Genomic DNA, 21735 nt, shown 5'->3' with positions numbered 1-21735 from the left:
CTGCATTTAAATTTCCAACATCTGTCGTTTGTTTGATTTTCCTTAACTCCTTCCACCCACTTTGAAACTGCAACCTTTCACATCCTCGCCAAACAATAGGATGCAGAGAAACTCGAAGTGGGAGTCAGTGTGTGGAGGATTGATTTTATTAAGTATAAGAGCAGGGACAGAAGAATAGATCTTTCTAAGTGCAGTGTAACAACTCCTGCACTGCATTGAAACGTTGACACATAGACCTGCAGGTATTGAATAGGTTTATGTGATGTTTACGCCCACCATTTCATCAGCTCATGAAATCCAGACTCTGTGTGGATTAGTTCTTTATTAACTTGTAAAGATCACATTCGAGAAACATCCCTTTGATGTACTTTTGTTATGATAGACTTACAACAATAATGGATAATAAAAAGCTAGTGCTCTTATTATAACAGCCTGGCTCAGTCAGTAACATCCGAGCCAGAAGATTGTGAGTTTAAGCCCCAGTCAAGGAACTTAGTAACATTATAATTGAAACCGTGGTACAGTGGCTCAGCAGTTAGAGGGCTGCCTCATGGCTCCAACAACCTGGGTTTGATTCTGACCTCCGGTACTGTGTGTGTACAGATTGCATGTTCTCCCTGTAACTGCATGGGTTTCCTGTGGTGCTCCAGTTTAAGAATATAATAAAATAAGAGCAGGAGTAGGCCACTCAGCCCCTCAAGCCTGCCCTGCCATTCAATATGGTCATGGCTGATCTGCCCCAGGCCTCATCTTCTCTTCTGTGCCGATTTCCTCCTACATCCCAGACATGCTGGTTGAATCATAAAATCATAGAACAGTACAGCACAAAACAGGCCCTTCGGCCCACAATGTTGTGCCGACCTTTAAAACCTCTCCTAAGACTATCTAACCCCTTCCCCCAACATATCCTTCTATTTTAAGTTCCTCCATATACTTATCTAGCAATCTCTTGAACCTGACCAATGTACCCACCACCACCCCAAGCAGCACATTCCATGCCCCAACCACTCTCTGGGTAAAAAACCTCCCTCTGATATCTCCCTTGAACTTCCCACCCATTACTTTAAAGCCATGCCCTCTTGTATTGAGCTTTGGTGCCCTGGGAAAGAGGCGCTGGCTGTCTATCTATTCCTCTTAATATTTTGTACACCTCTATCATGTCTCCTCTCATCCTCCTTCTCTCCAAAGAGTAAAGCCCTAGCTCCCTTAGTCTCTCCTCATAATACATACTCTCTAAACCAGGCAGCATCCTGGTAAATCTCCTCTGCACCCTTTCCAACGCTTCCACATCCTTCCTATAATGAGGCAACCAGAACTGGACACAGTACTCTAAGTGTGGTCTAATCAGAGTTGGTAGGTTAACTGACTACAATAGAGTCATAGAGTTGTACAGCATGGAAACAAGCCCTTCGCCTAACTCATCTATGCCAACTGAGTTGCCTACCTGAGCTAGTCCCATTTTCCTGAGTTGCCTAAGTTACCCCTCATCTGATTTGTTGTTGGAGGATGTGGGGGGGGGGGGGGGGGGAGTGGAGTTCATAAGCACCTGAGAGAGAATAGGTTAGAGGCAAATAAGTGGAGGGATTGGATTGCTCTGAGAGCCAGCATAGACATGATGAGATGAATGTGTTGTAAAGAAATATGAAAATATGAAATATAATCTACTGCCCTTTTTCTTATCTCCACCTCCATATCTGCCATTAACAATCCACATTGTTCCTGAATTAACCAACAACTGCATCCAAAACGTCACACAGCCAAATCTTCAGTCTTTGAGTCACTTTCTCTTAAACTGTTGATTTGCTCATTCACTTCCGATGCATTCTCTCTAGAAAAGGTGATCTATCTTCAGACCAGGTCACACCTGTGGTTCAACCCGTAATCTAGGCACCCTCAAGATCTAGAGTTGTAAACTTCTGTGTACCTAATGCACGTCTGTAAATGTGTTAGGACAAAGTAGCAGCTGTAGAGGATCTGTGTTTTTATAAATTACATACAAAAGCAAGGAAGTAATCTTACACATTGACAATTCACTGGACCATTGAGTTCTGATACCTCATTTCATAAAGGTGTCCATGCTTTGGCAAGCACACAGAGGGTCCCAGGGATGAGGGATTTCAGTTTCATGGAGGGACTGCAGTTGTTTCTTTGGAGCAAAGAAGGGGGTGATTTAATAGAGGCATTTAGAGAGAGTTTGATAGAGAATCTTTTGCCCTCGGCGGTAGGTTTGGTAACCAAAGGACACAGATTTAAGGCAATTAGCAAAGAGAAGCCCAGAGGGGAGATCAAGAGAGTTCTTTCCACACAGCAAGCTATCATGATTTTGAATTTGTTGCCTGAAATGGCAGAGGAAGCAGATTTATTAATAAATCTCAATAGAGAGATTGGCTAAATACTTGGAAAACCATACAGTGTAAAGCTATAATAGAGTTTTTCATTGGTTGGGCTCTTCAAGGAGTGACGTAGTTTGCTCCTGGGCCTGGCCAAGGTGGCCATTCACAGGTCCAGGCTGTGGGTAGTCAAGGGTTCTGCTCAAGCTGATTGATTGCCCCTCTTCCGGGGTTGCATCCATGCCCGAGTGTCCCTGGAGAAGGAGCACACGGTATTCACAGGTACAATGGGGGCCTTCCGGGCCCAATGGACACCACAGGGGCTCTGTCCTGGAGAGTAATGACTGTGTTGTAATTTGAAGCTATTGATTGTAAATAGTGTGGAATACTGTGGTATTGTGGCAATGAGATGCTGTAATCACTGAATAAACCTCCTTTGGAAAAAGAAGAAAAAGGAGTGACTCATTGGCAGTAGCTTGCCTCCTTCTCCACAGTATTTTCTTGGTGCAATACAAATTGAATTCACTATGACTGGACTTGGAGAAGGTTCCATTTTCTGTAAGGTGGGACGTTAAGCTAATATCCCATCCAGATCTGAAGAGACCTCTGAAGGACATGTTGAAATGGACTGGGAGGGCATTCTGCCAAGTATCAATCGTATTGAATTCACTGATGCTTCTGAAGTTATGGAACATGAGATAGAAGTCATGGATTGATATGTTACCTCTTGGGACAAAACAGCTTAATAAAAGTCATGAATGATCCTTTCTCATTCTTTCTGTTCCCTTCATACTGCCCTTGTGTATGATTCAAAGCACTTCTACATCAGATTAAAACTGCAGATATAGAAGTACAGGTTACAGGATGGGTTTCTCTCACAGGATACTGCACAATGTCTTCTCTGCCAAAAAGATAATAAAACAAAATTTGATACAGATAATTCCTTCTGCCTGTTTTGCTTCTGATTACTGTGTCTCTCTTTCTGTCTGTGCTGAAATTGTGCACACTCAGCAATACTTCATTTAGAGAGAAGCCTTTGTAGAACTCATGGTGAGATGGCTTTTAGAGATTGAGCACTGGTTACACTGTGTGTTGTCAAAGCCAAGCAAACACATCATTTTGTTGGTATTACCACTTAAAAATTTCTTCAGTGTATTTTTGTTAAGGATGTGTTCAGTTCTGGTCACCTCATTATAGGAAGGATGTGGAAGCTTTAGAGAGGGTGCAGAGGAGATTTACCAGGATACTGCCTGGATTGGAGAGCGTGTCTTATGAGGATAGGTTGAGTGAGCTAGGGCTTTTCTCTTTGGAGAGAAGGAGGATGAGAGGTGACTTGATAGAGGTGTACAAGATGATAGGAGGCATAGAGCGAGTGGACTGTCAGAGACTTTTCCCCAGGGCGACAATGGCTAACACGAGGGGACATAATTTTAAGGTGATTGAAGGAAGATATAAGGGGGATGTCAGGGGTATGTTTTTTACACAGAGAGTGGTGGGTGCGTGGAATGCACTGCCGGCAGAGGTTGTGGGGGCAGATACATTAGGGACATTTAAGAGACTCTTGGATAGACACATGAATGATAGAGAAATGGAGGGCTATGTGGGAGGGAAGGGTTAGATAGATATTAGAGCAGGATAAAATGTCAGCACAACATTGTGGGCCGAAGGGCCTGTACTGTGCTGTAGTGTTCTATGTTCTATTATATTTGTCTTTCTGTTATGCCTCCTCCTGTCCATCACCTTTGAAGTCCAGAGAGCCAGTAACAACAACTTGTGTTTCTATGAAAATCAGAAAAAGCTGCAGATGCTGGAAATCTGAAATAAAAATGCTGGATGCCCTCATCAGGTCTGGCAACAACAGTGGAGAGAGAGAGAGGGAGAGAGAGTTCAGAGAGCCATCGTCAGAAGTGAGACAACTTAAAAAAAATAAGTTAGTTTTCAGTTGCAAAAAGGGTTGAGCGAGAGGGATGGAAGGAAACACCTGTGATATGGTGAGACCAGGGCGAATGGGTTAGTGGGAGCGATTAGGTGGTGACTATGCTTCTTTGTCTGTGTTGTGTGTTGCTAATAGCAGGGTTGTGGGGCATGCCCAGCAGATCAGACTATACCAATGGAGAGAGGAAAAACAGACCAGATATCACAGATGGATGACTGACTGCAGAGCTGGCTAGCTCTGATGCAGGCAGAAGAAACAGGTTCACTTGAAGTTGATTGTTCAATGTTGAGTCTGGAAGTCTGTAACATGCCCAGACAGAAGATGAGATGTGGTTCCTTACGCTTCGTTGGGCCTTGTTGGAACAGTGCAGGAGGCCACAGACAGATCAGAGTGGGAATGGAATGGAGAATGAAAGTGCCAGGGTCCTGCAGAGTGAACGCAGGTGCTCTGCAATGTTCACCCAATCAGCACTTGGTTTCTCCAAAGTACAAGAAATCACAAAAGCCAAGTCAACTCAAGGCCACCCGCAGACAAGGGTAGAGCCATTGTTGTCTGGCGGACTGACCTCTACATTGTGGAGGCCAGGTGACAGTCTTAGATACATCCTCATACCAACCTCTGGACCAATCCCAAGCAAGCAAAATCTAGCAGCAAGCCACATGTGGAGATACAGTCAAAAGCTAGGTTAAGGAGGTAGATTGGCAATTGATCTATTATTGTCACATGTACGGAGGTACAGTGAAAAGCTTTGTTTTGTATGCCATCCATACAGATCATTTCACCACATCAGTACATGGCAGTAGTACAAGGGAAAAGCAATAACAGAATGCAGAGTGATTTAAAGGAGCAACCTGAGTTTTCAAGAAGGGATCTCAAAGCTTAGAGCCCAGGAAGGTACAACCCCACCAACCAACACCAGGCCACCATCTCCTGCACTGTCCCAGATCTCACCACAGGAGATCTTCTCTCCACAGCCTCCAACGTGATAGTTCCCCAGCCCCGCACTTCCCACTTCCATCTCTTACAAGATCCGGATGCAGGATTTCAATCTGAAAGGTCAACAATTCCTCTCCCCCCCACAGATGCTGCTCGACCCACTGAGTTCCTCCAGCACATTGTGTGTTGCTCCAGATCCCAACGCCTGCAGTCTCTTGTGTCTCAATGCCACCGTGACTGCTGAAGCACCTTGGGTGTTGCAACAACCATCTTCTGCTATGCACCATAGCTGATTCTTAATGCAGGTTAACCTGGTATCCATCTCCTGTCCAGGTATGGAGGGCCGTTGGCTCACTGACACCTCATCTGGCTCTTTACAGGTCCTTTTTTAAGTCCTGCTGGTGTCCAATCACTTTCCTCACCCGGGCTAGTCCAGGCAAGGAGCATTGGTTGGACCAGACTGTTCTGGTCCACATGGTAAACAATGGCAGACATTATGAAATGTCCTAAGATATTTCACAAGTGCATTAGCAAGCAAAATCTACATATGGAGATACAACCAAAAGCTAGCTTAAGGAGGTGGATTTTAAGGAGCATCTTGAGTTTTCAGAAGGGAATCTCAAAGCTTAGAGCCCAGGAAGGTACAACCACCAGTGCTGGAGCAACAAAAATTAAGGATAGACTAACAAAAAATGGCAGTTTTGGAGGACTGTAGGGTGGAGGTTACCTTGAATTATGGAATCTCACAGCACGGAAGGGGCCATCCATTGAAGGAAGCAGCAAACGAATCCCATTCCAAGTCAAGTTGAGTTTCTTGACATGTGCACAAGTACGGTGAGGTACAGGTATAATGAAAGCTTTCTTGCAGCAGCATCACAGGCACGTAGGTTCAGACAACACACAGAACATAAATTATATATAAAGTATCTAGGACGGTGAAGAGGGAAAAAAGACTGAAAAACACAATCAGAGACAAGTCCGCGGTAGTGTAAGAGGTGGTCCATAGTGCTTCATTGCTGAGGTAGGGTTCAGCCTATAGCCCTAAGATTGATCCTGAAGTTTGGGATCTTTTACTACATTAGTGGTGCAATATAAATGCAAGAACTTGTTGTTAGCACAGTTGCTGTGGTTAAAAGCTCCAGAGGCTGTAATTTCCCTCTCCCCTGGGCTCCATGGTAGCTGGCGTGACCTCCACTCTTTCCCAGTGCCAGGAGAAGGTGCTGCTGATTATATCAGTTGAACAGACGGACACCAAAATGCAAATAAAATTGGATTGTACACTTCCCCCATCTTCCAGCAACATTGGCAGCAAGACATTGAGGTAGGTCATTGTTGTCAACAGTGCTGTCCTTCAGAGAAGGGGTTAACCAGAAGTCTGGCTGAACTCATTTTCTTTGTGAGAAGAAGATTAATTGATTAATGTGACCACCATAAGGGCTCAGCAAATGGTGTAGACACAAGCAATCTGTTAGATTTAGACTCGGGGCAGTGGAACGGAAGGACACATGTTTCAACCGAACAAGTCTCTTGTAAGACGCAAAATGGCAACATAATTCTCTTAAAAAGACACCGCATAGGGATATTTATCTGGGGATTGATTGATTTGTTTGTTTGCTTATTTATTTATTGATTGAGTTATTTGTATATTTATTGATTGATTGATGGAGATCTGAGTGTTGCTGACAAGGGCAGGTTTTATTGCCCGTACCTAATTGCCCTTGAGAAGATGGCGGTGAGCTGCTTTTTTGATCCACAGCAGTTATTCTGGTGAAGGTGCTCCCACATTGCTATTGAGGAGGGAGTTCCAAGATTTAGACCCAGTGACATTAAAGGAATGGCGATATATTTCCAAGCCAGGGTGGTATGTGACTTTGAGAGGAAACATGCAAGTGTCCGTGTTCCCATGTCACTGAGGCCCTCATCTCTGGCGATAGATATTGCAGGTTTGGGAGGTGCTGTCGGAGTAGACTAAGTGAATAAGTTCAGTGTATTTTGGAGACAGTACACGCTGCGGGCACAGTGCACCCGTAGTGGGGGGAAATGAATGTTTTGCTGTTTCGGGTGGTGAACGGATCAAGCGGGCTGCTTTGTTCTGGTTGGTGTCAAGCTTCTTGAGAGTCACTGGATCTGCACATCCAGGCGAGCAGGGAATATTTCATCACACCCTTGGCTTATGCCTTATAGATGGTGGAAAGACTTTGGAGGACCCAGAGGTGAATCACTCACCACAGGGTACCCAGAGGTACATTCATAGCCACGCTACTTATGTGACTGGTCCAATTGAATTTTTGGTCAGTAGTGACCCCCAGGATGTTGGTAGTGGGGACTTAGTGATGGGAATATGATTAAAGTCAATGGTCAGTGGTTAGTCTCTACCTGGAGATATTAATTGCCTGCCGTTGTTGTGACTCAGATCATACTCACCACCAATGAGCCCATGAACTCAGTGGGTCAGGCAGCATCTGTGGAGGGAAATGGACAGTTGACGTTTTGGGTCTAGACCCTTCATCTGGACTGAAAGGCAGAGGGGAGATAGCCAGTATAAAGAGGTGAGGGGAAGGGGTGGAGCAAGAGTTGGAAAGCAATAAGTGGATGCCTGAATATTGTTCTATAGTCACAGAGGTGATGGATTCGAGCTCATTTTTAGTTCCTTTGTCTCTACTGATCTCCTAGTAGTAAAGCTAGTACCATGTGCTCTGTGACTGTTTCTTTGTTTTAAACTTTTCCAATAAAACTTTGTGAAGCACCAAGTTGTTTTCAACTCATTCTTAGACTCCTGAAAGAACCTGCGGATTTGAAAATAACCGGATCCGACAGAGATGTACAGCAGAGGAACGGGCCCTTCAGTCCACCACGTCCATGCTGAGCTTTTTACCCATTTACACTAATCCCATTGGCCTACATTAGGACCGTATCCTTCTATAATTTGCCTATTTCTGTTAAAGTGCCTCTTAAATGTTGTAATTGTATCTGATTCCACTAGTTCCTCTGGCAGTGTGTTCCAGAGATCAATCACTCTCTGTGTAATAACAAAATACCCCTCAGATCCTCTTTAAATCTCCTTCCTCTCAGCTTAAAACTATGCCCCTCTTTTTTTTTGATACCCCTTCCATGGGAAGAAGGTTATGATTATCCACCTTATCTGTGTTTCTCATAATCTTGTATGTTTCTAGCTGGTCACCCCTCGGCTCCTGGGAAAACAAGCCCCACAACTAAAGCCCTCCAATCAAGTCAACATCCCAGTGAATCTCCTTCTCCAGCGCAATCAGGTCATGCTCTGTGCAAGTATGAGCTGCCTCAGGATCTGTGAACAGAATTAAACAATGGGCAATCCTGAGCAAACATTGTCACTTCTACTTTATGATGCAAGAAAGATCATTAATGAAGCGGCTGCAGATAGTTAGGCCCAGGACACCACCCTGTATTGAGGCTGGTAGAATAAGGATGCTCTTGCATTTATATAGCACCTTATACAACTACCCCAAACACCTTTCAGCCAGTGAGGTACCTGTGATGTCACAATCAAGACAACTAATTTACTCAAAGCAAGCTCCCACAAAAAGTGCTGTGGCAAAGGCCCGTTAATATGTTTTCAGACATTGGTTGAGGGATCATTATTGGGCTGAACATCTGGAGGAGTGGGTGTTCCCCACCACTCACCTTTGGTACACTTGAGAGGCCCAGTGTGGTTTGGTTTATGGGGCCCTTTGCAGAAAGCAACACCTTCAACAATGCATTGTCAGCCGGGGTTACTGTGACTGTCCCAGCACTGAGACAGAAACAATTCTCTGATTAAGCAGAAGGAATGTTGCCCACTGAGCAACAGTTGACATGATTAAATATAATAACCTTGCCTTATCAGTGGATAAATGGCAGAAATGTACTTTTGTGCAACTTAGTTTAACAAGGTGGAAACAATTTAGTAACCAACTGACTTAGAACAGCACAGAGAGATGTGTAAACCAAATACAATAATCAGCGCACAAACAAAAGGTTTCTGATGCACAACTATTGGTAGCAGCTGATGGAAAATATTTAAATGGCTGCTTTGTCAATGGGATTGTGTTAATATGAGAGAGAGAGAAAGAGAGAGAAAGTGTTAGAGAGGGAAAGAGCAAGTGTGAAAGAGAACGAGAGTTGGAGAAAGAGTGAGGGACAGAATGAGAGAGAGAGCAAGAGTGAAAGACAGTGAAAAAGAAAGAGTGGGAGGGAGGGAGAGAGGGAAGAAGGAAGAGTCAGAGAGAGTGAGGGAGAGGGAGCGGGTGAAGACGAGAGAGACAGAGTGCCAGCAGGATGGCCATATTAACTCAACCTGTAGGTACTTTTCATTCGGTCATCTGTGCCTCAGGGTTTGACTTTTCACTGGGCTGATATCCCAGCACCTACTGCAGGAGTACAGCTTTGTCAGAGCCTTTCAGTTGAAACATTAAACTGAGCCCCATCCAGTCCCCCAGGTGAACATAGAGGTGATCATTGTGTTCAGTTCTGGTCACCTCATTATAGGAAGGATGTGGAAGCTTTAGAGAGGGTGCAGAGGAGATTTACCAGAATGTTGCCTGGATTGGAGAGCATGTCTTATGAGGATAGGTTGAGCGAGCTAGGGCTTTCCTCTTTGGAGAGAAGAAGAATCAGAGGTGACTTGACAGAGGTCTACAAGATGATAAGAGGCATAGATCAAGTGGACAGTCAGAGACTTTTTCCTAGTGCAACAATGGCTAACACGAGGGGACATAATCTTAAGGTGATTGGAGGAAGGTATAAGGGGGATGTCAGGGGTAAGTTTTTTACACAGAGAGCGGTGGGTGCGTGGAACGTACTGCCGTCAGAGGTTGTGGGGGCAGATACATTAGGGACATTTAAGAGACTCTTAGATAGACACATGAACGATAGAAAAATAGGGGGCTATGTGGGAGGGAAGGGTTAGATAGATCTTAGAGCAGGATAAAATGTCGGCACAACATTGTGGGCCGAAGGGCCTGTACTGTTCTGTAGTGTTCTATGTTCTATGGAGGATTCCATAGCATTACTCCTCACTTTTGGTCTCCGCCACTTCATTCTGTCTCCTTTACGGACTTGCCTTTGAGCTGCAGACTCTCTTAACGGCTGCCCTTAAGACCCCATTATTTGCCGGCAGTTCATCACCTCAACAGTAAAGCAGCCTGTCGTCCAATATTATGTGCCCCTCAGAATGGTTCAGCCTTTGTGATGCTGAAGCCAAGAGGCGACTTAGTCTGAAGACACAAGAGACTGCAGATGCTGGAATCTGGAGCAACAAACAACCTGCTGGAGAAACTCAGAGGGTCAAGCAGCACCTGCGGAACGAAAGGAACTGTCGACGAATTGCCGACAGTTCCTTTCCTCCCACAGATGCTGCTTAACCTGCTGAATTCCTCCAGCAGATTGATTGTTGCATTAGACTTAGCCTGTCCTGTTTCTGATGTAATGTGCTGCATTTTGCACACAGTGTGTTTAACTCAGCACTGGTTCAAATGATTTAGAGGCCACAAACATAACATTTCAGATATGGAGATAAAGAGGAATATTCTCCCAGTTTTAATAAGATTTGGCAAATCCATGGAGCATCTGCACTTGTACATCCTGAACTGTTTGAACACTTCAGTGATTAAGTGGATTCATTACATCCTCATATAACAGTCGCCTGGTACTGTGTAAATGAGGGTTCACTGAACAATGGATCTTAGTTAATTAAGAGAACATTAATATGAATTGAATCAGACATATTTAATATTTAAATTAAATCTAATGTTCGTTTCTTACCAACAAACTCCAGAGTATTTCTCACTGCTGTTAGATTTCTACTCATGTTGCAGAGCATGGCATTGTGCAGAGAATAATCTTCCAGAGGCAAATGCTACACATTGTTAATCTTCCTCCAACTTTGATGGATTACTGCATTCGTGGCCCTGTAGGAAGTCTTCCCGGCTTTTTGAAAGTTGTAGTGTTTAAGCACTGGTTGGACTAAACAAGTGCAGTGGAGGGATTTCAACTGCTGGCCAAGGGGCAATTGGATCTGGTGTACTGATGGTGCTGCTGGAGAAAGAATCTGAAGGGTTGGAGAAGGGATCTGAGTTCAAGTACCTGCTGGGGAACTTAAGTTCAGTAATTAGCAGCAGGAATAGTGACCCTCACAGACGATAGTGAATCTCTGGAACTCTCTACCCCAGGGGGTTGTGGAGGTTAGATCACCGGAGATATCTAATGAGGAGGTAGATACATTTTTGAAAGATTGAGGAACTGAGGGCTTTGGGGAACTGGCACAGATGAGGAGTTGAGGCCTGGGGCAGATCAGTTATGATCATATTGAATGGCAGGGCAGGTTCAAGGGGTTGAATGGCCTATTCCTGCTCCTATTTTCCTCTGTAGTTGTAAAAACCCTTCTGGCTTACTGCTACCATTCAAAGACTGATAAAATACTGGGCACACAAAAGAGAATAAATTACAGGAGAATAAGGGGGGTGAGATTCCTGACAACGCACTGAGACGCGGCATAGACTCAATGGGTTGGAGCACCATAAGACCATAAGGCAAAGGAGCAGAAGTCGGCCATTCGGCCCATCAAGTCTGCTCCGCCATTCTACCATGAGCTGATCCATTCTCCCATTTAGCCCCAACTTTCTTTTTTGTCATAAGAAAATCTGAGCAAATATGAAGAAAGAAATCTTCTTGGGCCCATTGTTTGCTGTTTCTGAAATGATCAAGGCACCCATCTCTTTCTTGGGCAACAGAGAAGGGCAATAAATCCTATCCAAGCTGGTGACCCCCAAATCCAGTGAATGAATTGCTTCCAGACAAGCTTTTATCTTCCAGGGGGCTGCTTACTTTTACAAACCAGGTTCCTACATTTATTCTAGGATCTACTTGGGTGGATTCAACATACAAAGATGAGATTTAGGAGCAGGAATAAACCCCTTGGCCACTCAAGTCTACTCCACCAATTAATAAGATCACAGCTGATATTGTAACCACATTCCCACCTATCGTGACCCATCTCCCCTCCCCCACCTTGCTTACTTTTGCCTCAAAAATATTCAAAGACTCTGCACCTCTCATCTTTTGTCCTATAGACTCATAACCCTCTGTAAGAAAACAGTTCACCTTATGCCAAATGGGTGACACCTTATTTGTAAACAGTGATCCCAAGATCTAGATTCTCTCAGAAGAGGAAACACCTTCTCTACATCCACCCATCAGGACCTCTTAGAATTTTGCACAGTGCAATCAAAAGCTTGCAGCTTCCACTCCTCTTGACCATGGGGTGTTGCTGGGGAATTTCTGGGGATCTTCCTGAAAGGGTAAGAATTTGAGTCATTGGTTTGAAGTTGTGTTCCCAAAACACCACCCTGCCCGTCTTATGCTCCATCTTCCTCCTCCCCTCCCAAGGAATCCACAGGACAACAGGGTTTACCTACCAGATGCTGGCCCTGAATATCTTCTACTTTGGGAAACCCACAACGGAGCCTACCTGCCTTCCTCGGCTCAGCCGAGGCAGCAGAATGGCACAGCTCGTAGAGTTGCTGCCTCACTGCTCCAGCGACCCATGTTCGATCCTGACCTCACGTAACTTATGAAACTTGTGCATAATTTATATTTAACATGTTTTTTCTTGTGAATGTTGTGTTTCGGATGCTATGTGCCTGTGTGCTGCTGCAAGTAAGGTTTTCATAGCGTACACATGTACATGTGCATATGACAATAAATTTGACTTTGACCTCTGGTGCTGTCTGTGCGGAGTTTGCATGTTCTTCCTGTAACTGCGTGGATTTCCTCCGGGTGCTCCAGTTTTCTCCCACATCCCAAAGATGAATGGGTTGGTAGGTTAACAGTCCCCAGTGTGTAGGTGTGGTAGAATCTGTGAGGACACCCCTGGGTGATGTGCCAGTTTTATACCTTGTCCAATGTCTCTTCATTGGAAAGTAATGTTGTTGAGGGCACAGAACAAAGACCCTGAACCTGACAGCTTCTCGGTGGGCAGCCAGATTAAACCCATGACGATCACTGACCCTACTTCTCTCTCTGTTCAGCACTTTCCATTTATAAGACAAGATAAGATTTCTTTATTGGTCACATGTACATCGAAACACACAGTGAAATGCAGTTTTTTTGCATAGAGTGTTCTGGGGGGCAGCCCACAAGTGTCACCACGCTTCCGGCGCCAACATAGCATGCCCACAACTTCCTAACCTGTACGTCTTTAGACTGTGGGAGGAAACCGGAGCACCCGGAGGAAACCCACGCAGTCATGGGGAGAACGTACAAACTCCTTACAGACAGTGGCCGGAATTGAACCCGGGTCACTGGTGCTGTAATAGTGTTGCGCCAACCGCTACACTACCGTGCTTGCTTTTAATTTTAATGCTGACATTCAGTAGATTATATTTTTTATAATCATTCAAGGGATGTGGGCTTTGCAGGCTGAGCCAGCATTTAATTGCCCATCCCAAGTTGCCCTCGATGGTGGTGGTGAGCTGCCTTCTTGAACCACTGCAGTCCTTGAGGTGTGGATATACCCACAATGGTGTTAGGGAGAGAGTTCCAGGATTGTGACCCAGCAACACTGAAGGAAAGGTGATACATTTCCAAGTCAGGATGGTGTGTGGCTTGGAGGGCAAGTTCCAGGTGTTCCCGTGCTTTTGTTACCCTTGTCCTTCTAGCTGGCAAAGGTTGTGGGTTTGGAAGACGCTGTCAAAGGAAGTCTTGGGGAGTTGCTACAGTGCATCCTGTCAATGGTTCAAACTGCTGCTACTGTGCGTCGATGGTGAATAGTTGCAGATAGGGTGCCTATCAAGCAGGCTGCTATACCCTGTATGGCGATGAGCTTCTTGAGTGTTGCTGAAGCTCCACTCATCCAGGCAAGTGGAGAGAGCGTTCCATCACTCTCCTGACTTGAGCCTTGTAGATGGTGGACAGGCTTTGGGGAGTTAGGAGGTGAGTCACTCACCACAGGATTCCCAGCCCCTGACCTGCTCTTGTCGCCACATTGTGTATACGGCTACCCCAGTTCAGTTTCTGGTCAATAGTAACCCCCCCCCCCCCCCCCCCAGGATATCGATAGTGAGGGATTATCGCTGAGATTCCTTTGTTACCAACCTTCCAATGATCTTTTGCAGGAAGTGATGTCGCTTGAAGATGAGACCACATCCTGTTACTGCCTGCTGGACCCCCGCTCCTGCCATATCCTACTAGAGCAACTTGGAACCTATGCCCTGGTGGGTGAGGCCCTCACAGGCTGTGCTGAGAAAAGGTTGAAGCTTGCCATATTTGGGCATTTGTCCTGCAGTTCTCTGGAATACAATTTCCGAGTGTATTGCATGGATGATATTCCAAGTACTCTACAGGTAAGGTTTTGAGTTGGGAGGCTGTTGCTTGTCTACATTTGCCATAGGATAAGATAAGATTTCTTTATTAGTCACATGTACATCGAAACACACAGTGAAATGCATCTTTTGTGTAGAGTGTTCTGGGGGCAGCCTGCAGGTGTCGCCACGCTTCCGGCGCCAACATAGCACGCCCGCAACTTCCTAACCCCTACGTCTTTGGAATGTGGGAGGAAACCGGAGCACCCGGAGGAAACCCACGCAGACACAGGGAGAATGTACAAACTCCTTACAGACAGTGGCCGGAATTGAACCTGGGTCACTGGCGCTGTAATACAGTGCCTGCCCTATAACCCATGAAGGCTTACATCTTGTTTAGAGCTTTCATAATTCATGTCTTCATCATCACAAGTACTGAGAGGAACTCTGTAAAGTTAGGCTGCAGAATTAAATGCCTCAGCAACAAACAATCTGCTGGAGGAACTCAGTGGGTGGAGAGGAAAGGAATTGTCAACGTTTCAGGTCGAAGCCCTGCAGACGCTGCTCGACCCACTAAGTTCCTCCAGTAGAATGTTTGTTTCTCCAGATTCCAGCATCTGCAGTCTCTTGTGTCTCTAAATGTTTCATCACACTGACACTGAATCTGAGCCATCGGTTCTAACCTTCGCCCTTGTTTCCCACGATGTGCAGACATTGTGACGGGGAACTGTCAAGGTCTGCCAGATTATTTGCAGGGACAAGCATTGTACAGACCACTTCATTGCTGAACTCTCTCCCTCCCATTTCTTAAGCAGTCCCCCAGGAAATTGGAATCTGTTTATTGTTGTCACATGTACCAGGATACAGTGAAATGACCTTGTTTACATGTCATCTAGACAGATCATTCCATGCATAAGCACATAGAGGTAGGAGAAAGGAAAACAGAATGCACAATATAGTGTTACAGTCACAGAGAAAGTGCAGAGCAGGTAGACAAAATGCAAGGGCCACGACGAGACAGACTGGGAGATCAAGAGTTCACCTTTTAGCATATGAGAGGTCCGTCCAAGAGTCTGATAACAACGGGATAGATCAAGGATGGTTTGCTTGTTTCACAGTTCTGTGAGTTCTGAGGTGGTTGAAGGGTCCTGTGAGGGATCAGTGGACCCTGCCATAGATGGACCTTGACTGGGCAGGCGGGCCAAGTATTGCTCTGCACTCCTGCCTGCTTTACCTCCATGTGTTCTCGTCAGAGACCCAAATTCCTCGGCATCTTCCCGGATGCCTCTCGACCAGCTTGAGAAATCATGGACCGAGGATTCCCACATCTTGTACAAGTTCAGAAGGAGGCTGATGGATGAACAAAATAAGATATCTTTATTAGTCACATGTACATCAAAACACACAGTGAAATGCATGTTTTGTGTAGTGTTCTGGGGGCAGCCTGCAAGTGTCGCCACACTTCTGGCGCCAACATAGCATGCCCACAGTTCCTAACCCTTACGTCTTTGGAATGTGGGAGGAAACCAGACCACACGGAGGAAACCCACACAGACACAGGGAGAACATACAGACTCCTTACAGACAGTGGCCGGAATTGAACCCAGGTTGCTGGTGCTGTAATAGTGTTACGCTAACCGCTACACTACCATGCCTGCAGATGCTGGAATCTGGAGCAAGGAACAAGATGCCGGAGCACCTTTGCTCCGTCCGCCATGGCCTCCTGGAGCTCCCGGTTGCGGGCCATTTTAATTCTCCTCCCCATTCCCACACCGACATGTCTGACTTCAGCCTCTTCCACTTCCAGAGTGAGGCTAAATGTCGACTAGAAAAACAACACCTCATATTCCGCCTGGGTAGTCTACAACCCAAAGGCATGAACATTGAATTCTCCAACTCCTGGTAAACTGCTCCCCCTCTGTCCCTCCTTCTCTCCTCCTGATCTACCCAGTTCCTCCTACACCCACCCCAGCCCCCATCACCCTGTTCCTTTCCCCTCCTCCACCCACCACGTCTGCCCGTCACCCACACACTCCTCCCACTGGATAATTTATATGCTGTGTGTTGTCTACACCTACGTGCCTGTGATGCTGCTGCAAGCAAGTTTTCCTTTGTACCTGCACCTCGCTGTACTTGTGCACATGACAATAAACTCGACTTAATGATCAGAACCTTGATGCCGGGGATGTTGGCCTGAGAGAGGATGCTGACATTGTTTCATTTATCTTGCCGGTGGGTTTGGAGGATTTTGCAGAGGGAACATTGCTCCCTCTCCAGTGCCTTGAGGTCCTACTGTATGTTGTCCATGTCTGATGTGTGCAGGGGTGGATGGACCTTGAACTCAGAGCTGGGAATGAGGTCTTCAGTCTTTGCCTCAGCTGTCCAAAAGCCTTGTTAGAACTTTGTTGGTGGATTCCATGATCAGTGTCTCTCCTCACTGATTGAAGGCTGCTGAGATATGGGAAATGGAATTAGAATTGGAATTGGTTTATTATTGTCACTTGTACCGAGGTACAGTGAAAAACTTGTCTTGCATACCATTCGTACAGATCAATTCATTATACAGTGCATTGAGGTAGTACAGGGTAAAAACAATAACAGAATACAGAGTAAAGTCACAGCTACAGGGAAGTGCATTACAGGTGCAAGGTCATAACAAGGTAGATTGTGAGGTCAAGAGTCCATCTCATTGTATAAGGGAACCGTTCAATAGTCTTATCACAGTGGGATAGAAGCTGTCCTCAAGCCTGGTGGTATGTGCCCTCAGGCTCCTGTATCCTCTACTCGATGGGAGAGGGGAGAAGAGAGTATGACCCGGGTGGGTGAGGTCTTTGATTATGCTGGCTGCTTCACCAAGGCAGCGAGAGGTATAGACACAGTCCATGGAGAGGAGGCTGCTTTCCACGATGTGCTGGGCTGTGTCCACAACTCTCTGAAGTTTCTTGGGCGTTCCCAGGCAGAGCAGTTGCCACACCAAGCCGTGAAGCATCCAGATAGGATGCTTTCTGTGGTGCCCAAGATCAGGATCAAATGTGGGTCAGTGGAGCTGTAAAGCAGCTGTACTAACTGCTGCAACACTCTCCGTGTCTAAGGTTAGTCTAAGTTGGGCATGAGGTCTAGCAAATATGTAAGGTGTTGAAAAGGACATTTTGAAATGGTCAACATTGACCAGCATCTCATCATGAATTTTGATTGTTAGGAGGTGGTTTTGAGCGGTTACTTTGGTGAAGGACCAAGTCTTCTATCTAGTCTAAGATGTTTAGTGCAGGCCCATCCTCTCAAGTGCTTCCGTGAAGGAGGCAACAATGTTTTTCAGCTCAATGTCTGAGCGTGTGCATACATGAGTGTCATCCATCCATTCCATTTAATGACTGAGATTGAGGTGACCTGTGGGGTGGAGATAACAAGTTGAACTGTTTCCCCTTGTCCTGCAGATTAACTCCAGCAAGAAGCATGTTAGAGGTTAGGTGAAATATTCCAGCAAGAAAGATTGAGAAGCAAGTTGGTGCATTGACACAGCTGTGCCAAACCTTTGTCTGCACTGGGAGAGAGTCTGTGCTGGATCCAACGGTGAGAATCACAGCCTTAACATCACCATGGAGCATTCCAAGGATGGTGATGGATTTTGGAAGGCAGCCATTTTGAGAAGGACCCACCATAATCCTTGTTGATTTGCAGAATAACAGGTTTATGTAGTTAAGACAGGTGATGCACGGTGGTCGTTGATGACCTTTTATCTTAGATCTGTCAGGAGGCGAAAATAATACACAATGTGTCTCTTGATGGACAGAATCTCCTCCCATAGCTTTGCACTCCTTCCAGAGTAGCAATGTCCCTGTGGATACTGAAACTTGAAAAAACTCAACCCATAAACCTTTTCTGGGACTACTGAAGAACAGCAGAGAGTATAAACAGTCTCCTGATCAGTATTCCCCCCTTACCTATGTATCCTGGAGTTTACATAATGGGACACTCTTCCAAATTAATTCCACATTTGTAAAATTTTTCAGGAATATTCCTGGCAGGCATGATCAGGCCACTTACAAATCAAATCTTTTTTCATTTAAAATGAACAGCAATCTTGAAAATATCTTGTCAGAAGTTCATCCTCTGGCCAACAATACACAGAATGTTCTCTCTGTGAATATTCCCGGAAAAAAACAATTAATGCAAATCAAAAAATGAGACAGTGGATGCTGGAAATCTGAGATAAAAACTAAAAATGTTAGAAACACTCAGCAGGGCCATCAGCATCTGTGGAAAGAGAAACGACGATGACGTTTCAGGTTGAAAAACTTTTGTCAGGAAAAGCAATATGTTCTTTGAGTGCAAATGTTAACTCTTGCATTCCTTCTATCCCAGGAGGTGATGACAGAAGAGAGGAACCAGGGCGGACACTTGTTGGATGAGCCCAGGACGATACATTTCAAAGCAAACTCATATGGCCTTCAAATCTCCCTACTCGATGTGCCCCAGTTCTTGTGGAGAGTAAAACCACTGACACTGTTTCAGGTATTTGTTGTTTGCTTCAGCACTAATTGTAGTGCAGGTGTGAACCCCAAGATCACAGGGGATGGAGACTTACTTATAAATATTTTGTTACTGCACGTCACCAGTGGGATGGTAAGAATCGCAGAGTTATACAGCACAGAAACAGGCACTTTGGCCCATCCTGCCCATGCTGACCCTTTTGCCCTAACCCCATTATCTGCAAGTTGAGTGACCAGAGGAGTCAAAGGTAGGGGAGAGAACCATTTTGGTGCTGAACACACAATAATTTTTAAATGCAAATGTAACTTATTCATAAAATTTATGCTACTGTAAGTTTACTGTAAAACCATTTGCTGTACAAGTGTCTTTTTCCCAGGGTCGAAATGTCTCATACTGGAGGGTGTGCATTTAAGGTGAGAGGGGGTCAGTTCAGTGCAGGGCAAGTTTTCTTACCCAGAGAGTGGTGGGTGCCTGGACTGCGCTGCCAGGGGTGGTGGTGGAGGCAGATACGATAGAGGGGTTTAAGAGGCTCTTAGATGGGCACACGATATACAGAGAATGGAGGGATATGGACATTGTGTAGGCAGAAGGGATTAGTTTAGTTAGGCATTTAGTTACTAGTTTAATTAGTTCGGCACAACATCGTGCACTGAAGGACCTGTTCCTGTGCTGCACTGCTCTGTGATCTACAAGATAGATCATTCCATTTATTTGCAGGACTCACATTATATCAGCGTAACATCAATTTTGTGTTAACGTCTATCCCATGAACAAGGAGTCTTTACATGTGTTCCAGACCCTTAGCACTGGCAGGCGAGCCTTAAGCCATGGCCTTTCCCCACAGAGTTTTGGCAGTGACTACACCAAACCTCAGTGCCTCCCTCCACCCATAGTCCAGGACCAATCTGTGACACTCGGTTGCAGAGAGCTCCTAGTGCTGGAAGACCAGCAATTTTTGGGCAGATCAATGTGTTTCTTTCATGGAGTTGATGATCTTCCTGTGTTGTCTGATGTCAGTCTCTGGATACTCATTGGAAAGAAAATGGCCAGCAAGCTTCCAGTGTACGTTTCCCGCTAGGCAACTTGGTGATCTGGGAATGAATGAACGTGAAGATCATGTCGTAGTATCTTAAAGGCAAGGACTCTAGACATTGGAAGTGAACACTAGAAGCACGCTGGCACATGTATACAGGGCTTTTGCTTGTACTGGTGATCCAAAGAACCTGATCCATGGTCTGATTCAGACTTATAGACTCAGTCGCAATGCACTATCTCAACCTGAAACATCAACTTACACCTTTGCCTCCACAAATGCTGTCTAACCCAGTGAGTTCTTCCAATGTTCTGTTTTTCCTTCCAGACTCCAGCATCTGCTGTTTATTTTGTCTTCAACTTGACCCACAGACCTGCCAATCCAAGTTCAAATCCCACCCTTGCCCTCCGTGAAACTAAAGTCTTGTTTAAACAGTGTGAGGGAAATTAAGAGGCTGCGATCAGTAAAGGTGACATTGGTATAAACAACACCCTACTGCTGTAATTCAATATTCAGCAGCTCTAACAATTTGAACAGAGCAGCTGTTTTTCTGATAAGATAAGAGATAAGATATCTTTATTAGTCACATGTACATCGAAACACACAGTGAAATGCATCTTTTGCGTAGAGTGTTCTGGGGGCAGCCCGCAAGTGTCACCACGCTTCCAGCGCCAACATAGCATGCCCACAACTTCCTAACCCGTACGTCTTTGAAAGGTGGGAGGAAACCGGAGCATCCGGAGGAAACCCACACAGTCACGGGGAGAACGTACAAACTCCTTACAGACAGCAGCCGGATTTGAACCTGGGTCGCTGGTGCTGTAACACGTTACGCTAACTGCTACACTACCGTGCCTGCCCACTCTCCTGCCCACTCTGGGTTTGATAATAGACCTAATGCAGGGTTTTGACCCGAAACGTTGATAGTTCCTTTCCTCCCCACAGATGCTGCTCGACCCGCTGAGTTCCTCCAGCAGATTGTTTGTTGCTCCAGATTGGAGTCTCTTGTGTCTCCAATGCTGATAACTGCTGAACTTATAGTGTTGAGGTGGATGCAAACTCAAAACTGTGATTTAACAATTGATGCAGAATAGCTCAACAAGGGCTTATTATGAGCTGGGAGATGTCAAAAGTATCATGCTTTGGGCTTGGTGATAGCTGGTGTACAATGACCACCCCACATGGAAAGAATTCACGTTCAGGCACTTTCTGCCCTTCAGGCTGCTAGTGTGGAAACAGGTTCTCAAGTCCAAGGAGCTGCTTCAGATGAAGGGAAGTATGGTACAAGGAGCACTGGCATTCCAAAACCAACCCTGAAACAAATGCAAAGCCATTACCCATAATTAAGAATGAAATGAAGACGTTTATACATTTCTTATAACAGAAGGATTTATGCTGACTTCAGGGGAACAAGCCCATCGGTCCCATTCCCTCTCTCCTTATTTTCTTACATCCCTACAACTTATTCTTTTTCCCACATGATCATCAACTCCCCTTTGATTGATTTTGCCAGTAACCTCTGCTACAGGGCACTTCACAGCAGCCAGCATGTCTTTGGGATGTGGGAAGAAACCGGAGCACCTGGAGGTATCCCACAGAGTCAAGCAGCGGTCAGGATCAAACAGAAAATGCATTGATTCTCAGCAGGTTGGGGGACCTGAATTGTAACTGCTTCTCCCTCCACTGACACTGCCT

At 45.4% G+C, this 21735-nt stretch overlaps 1 protein-coding gene across 3 annotated transcripts in view; it reads left to right on the top strand.

Annotated features, from left to right (window-relative positions):
- LOC127584315 (netrin receptor UNC5D-like) overlaps positions 1 to 21735 on the top strand; it is a 562203-nt gene that overhangs the window by 519246 nt on the left and 21222 nt on the right. For all 3 annotated transcript variants that reach the window (XM_052041008.1, XM_052041010.1, XM_052041009.1), the window contains exons 13-14: positions 14331 to 14558; positions 18879 to 19028. In XM_052041008.1, coding sequence (XP_051896968.1) covers positions 14331 to 14558; positions 18879 to 19028 — 378 coding nt within the window. The remainder of the gene's footprint in view (positions 1 to 14330; positions 14559 to 18878; positions 19029 to 21735) is intronic.

The sequence above is a fragment of the Pristis pectinata genome, chromosome 29 (assembly GCF_009764475.1).
Source record: "Pristis pectinata isolate sPriPec2 chromosome 29, sPriPec2.1.pri, whole genome shotgun sequence".
Taxonomy (NCBI): Eukaryota; Metazoa; Chordata; class Chondrichthyes; order Rhinopristiformes; family Pristidae; genus Pristis; species Pristis pectinata.
The sequence above is the reverse complement of the archived record's forward strand: the minus strand, read 5'-3'. Positions and strand labels throughout refer to the sequence as shown.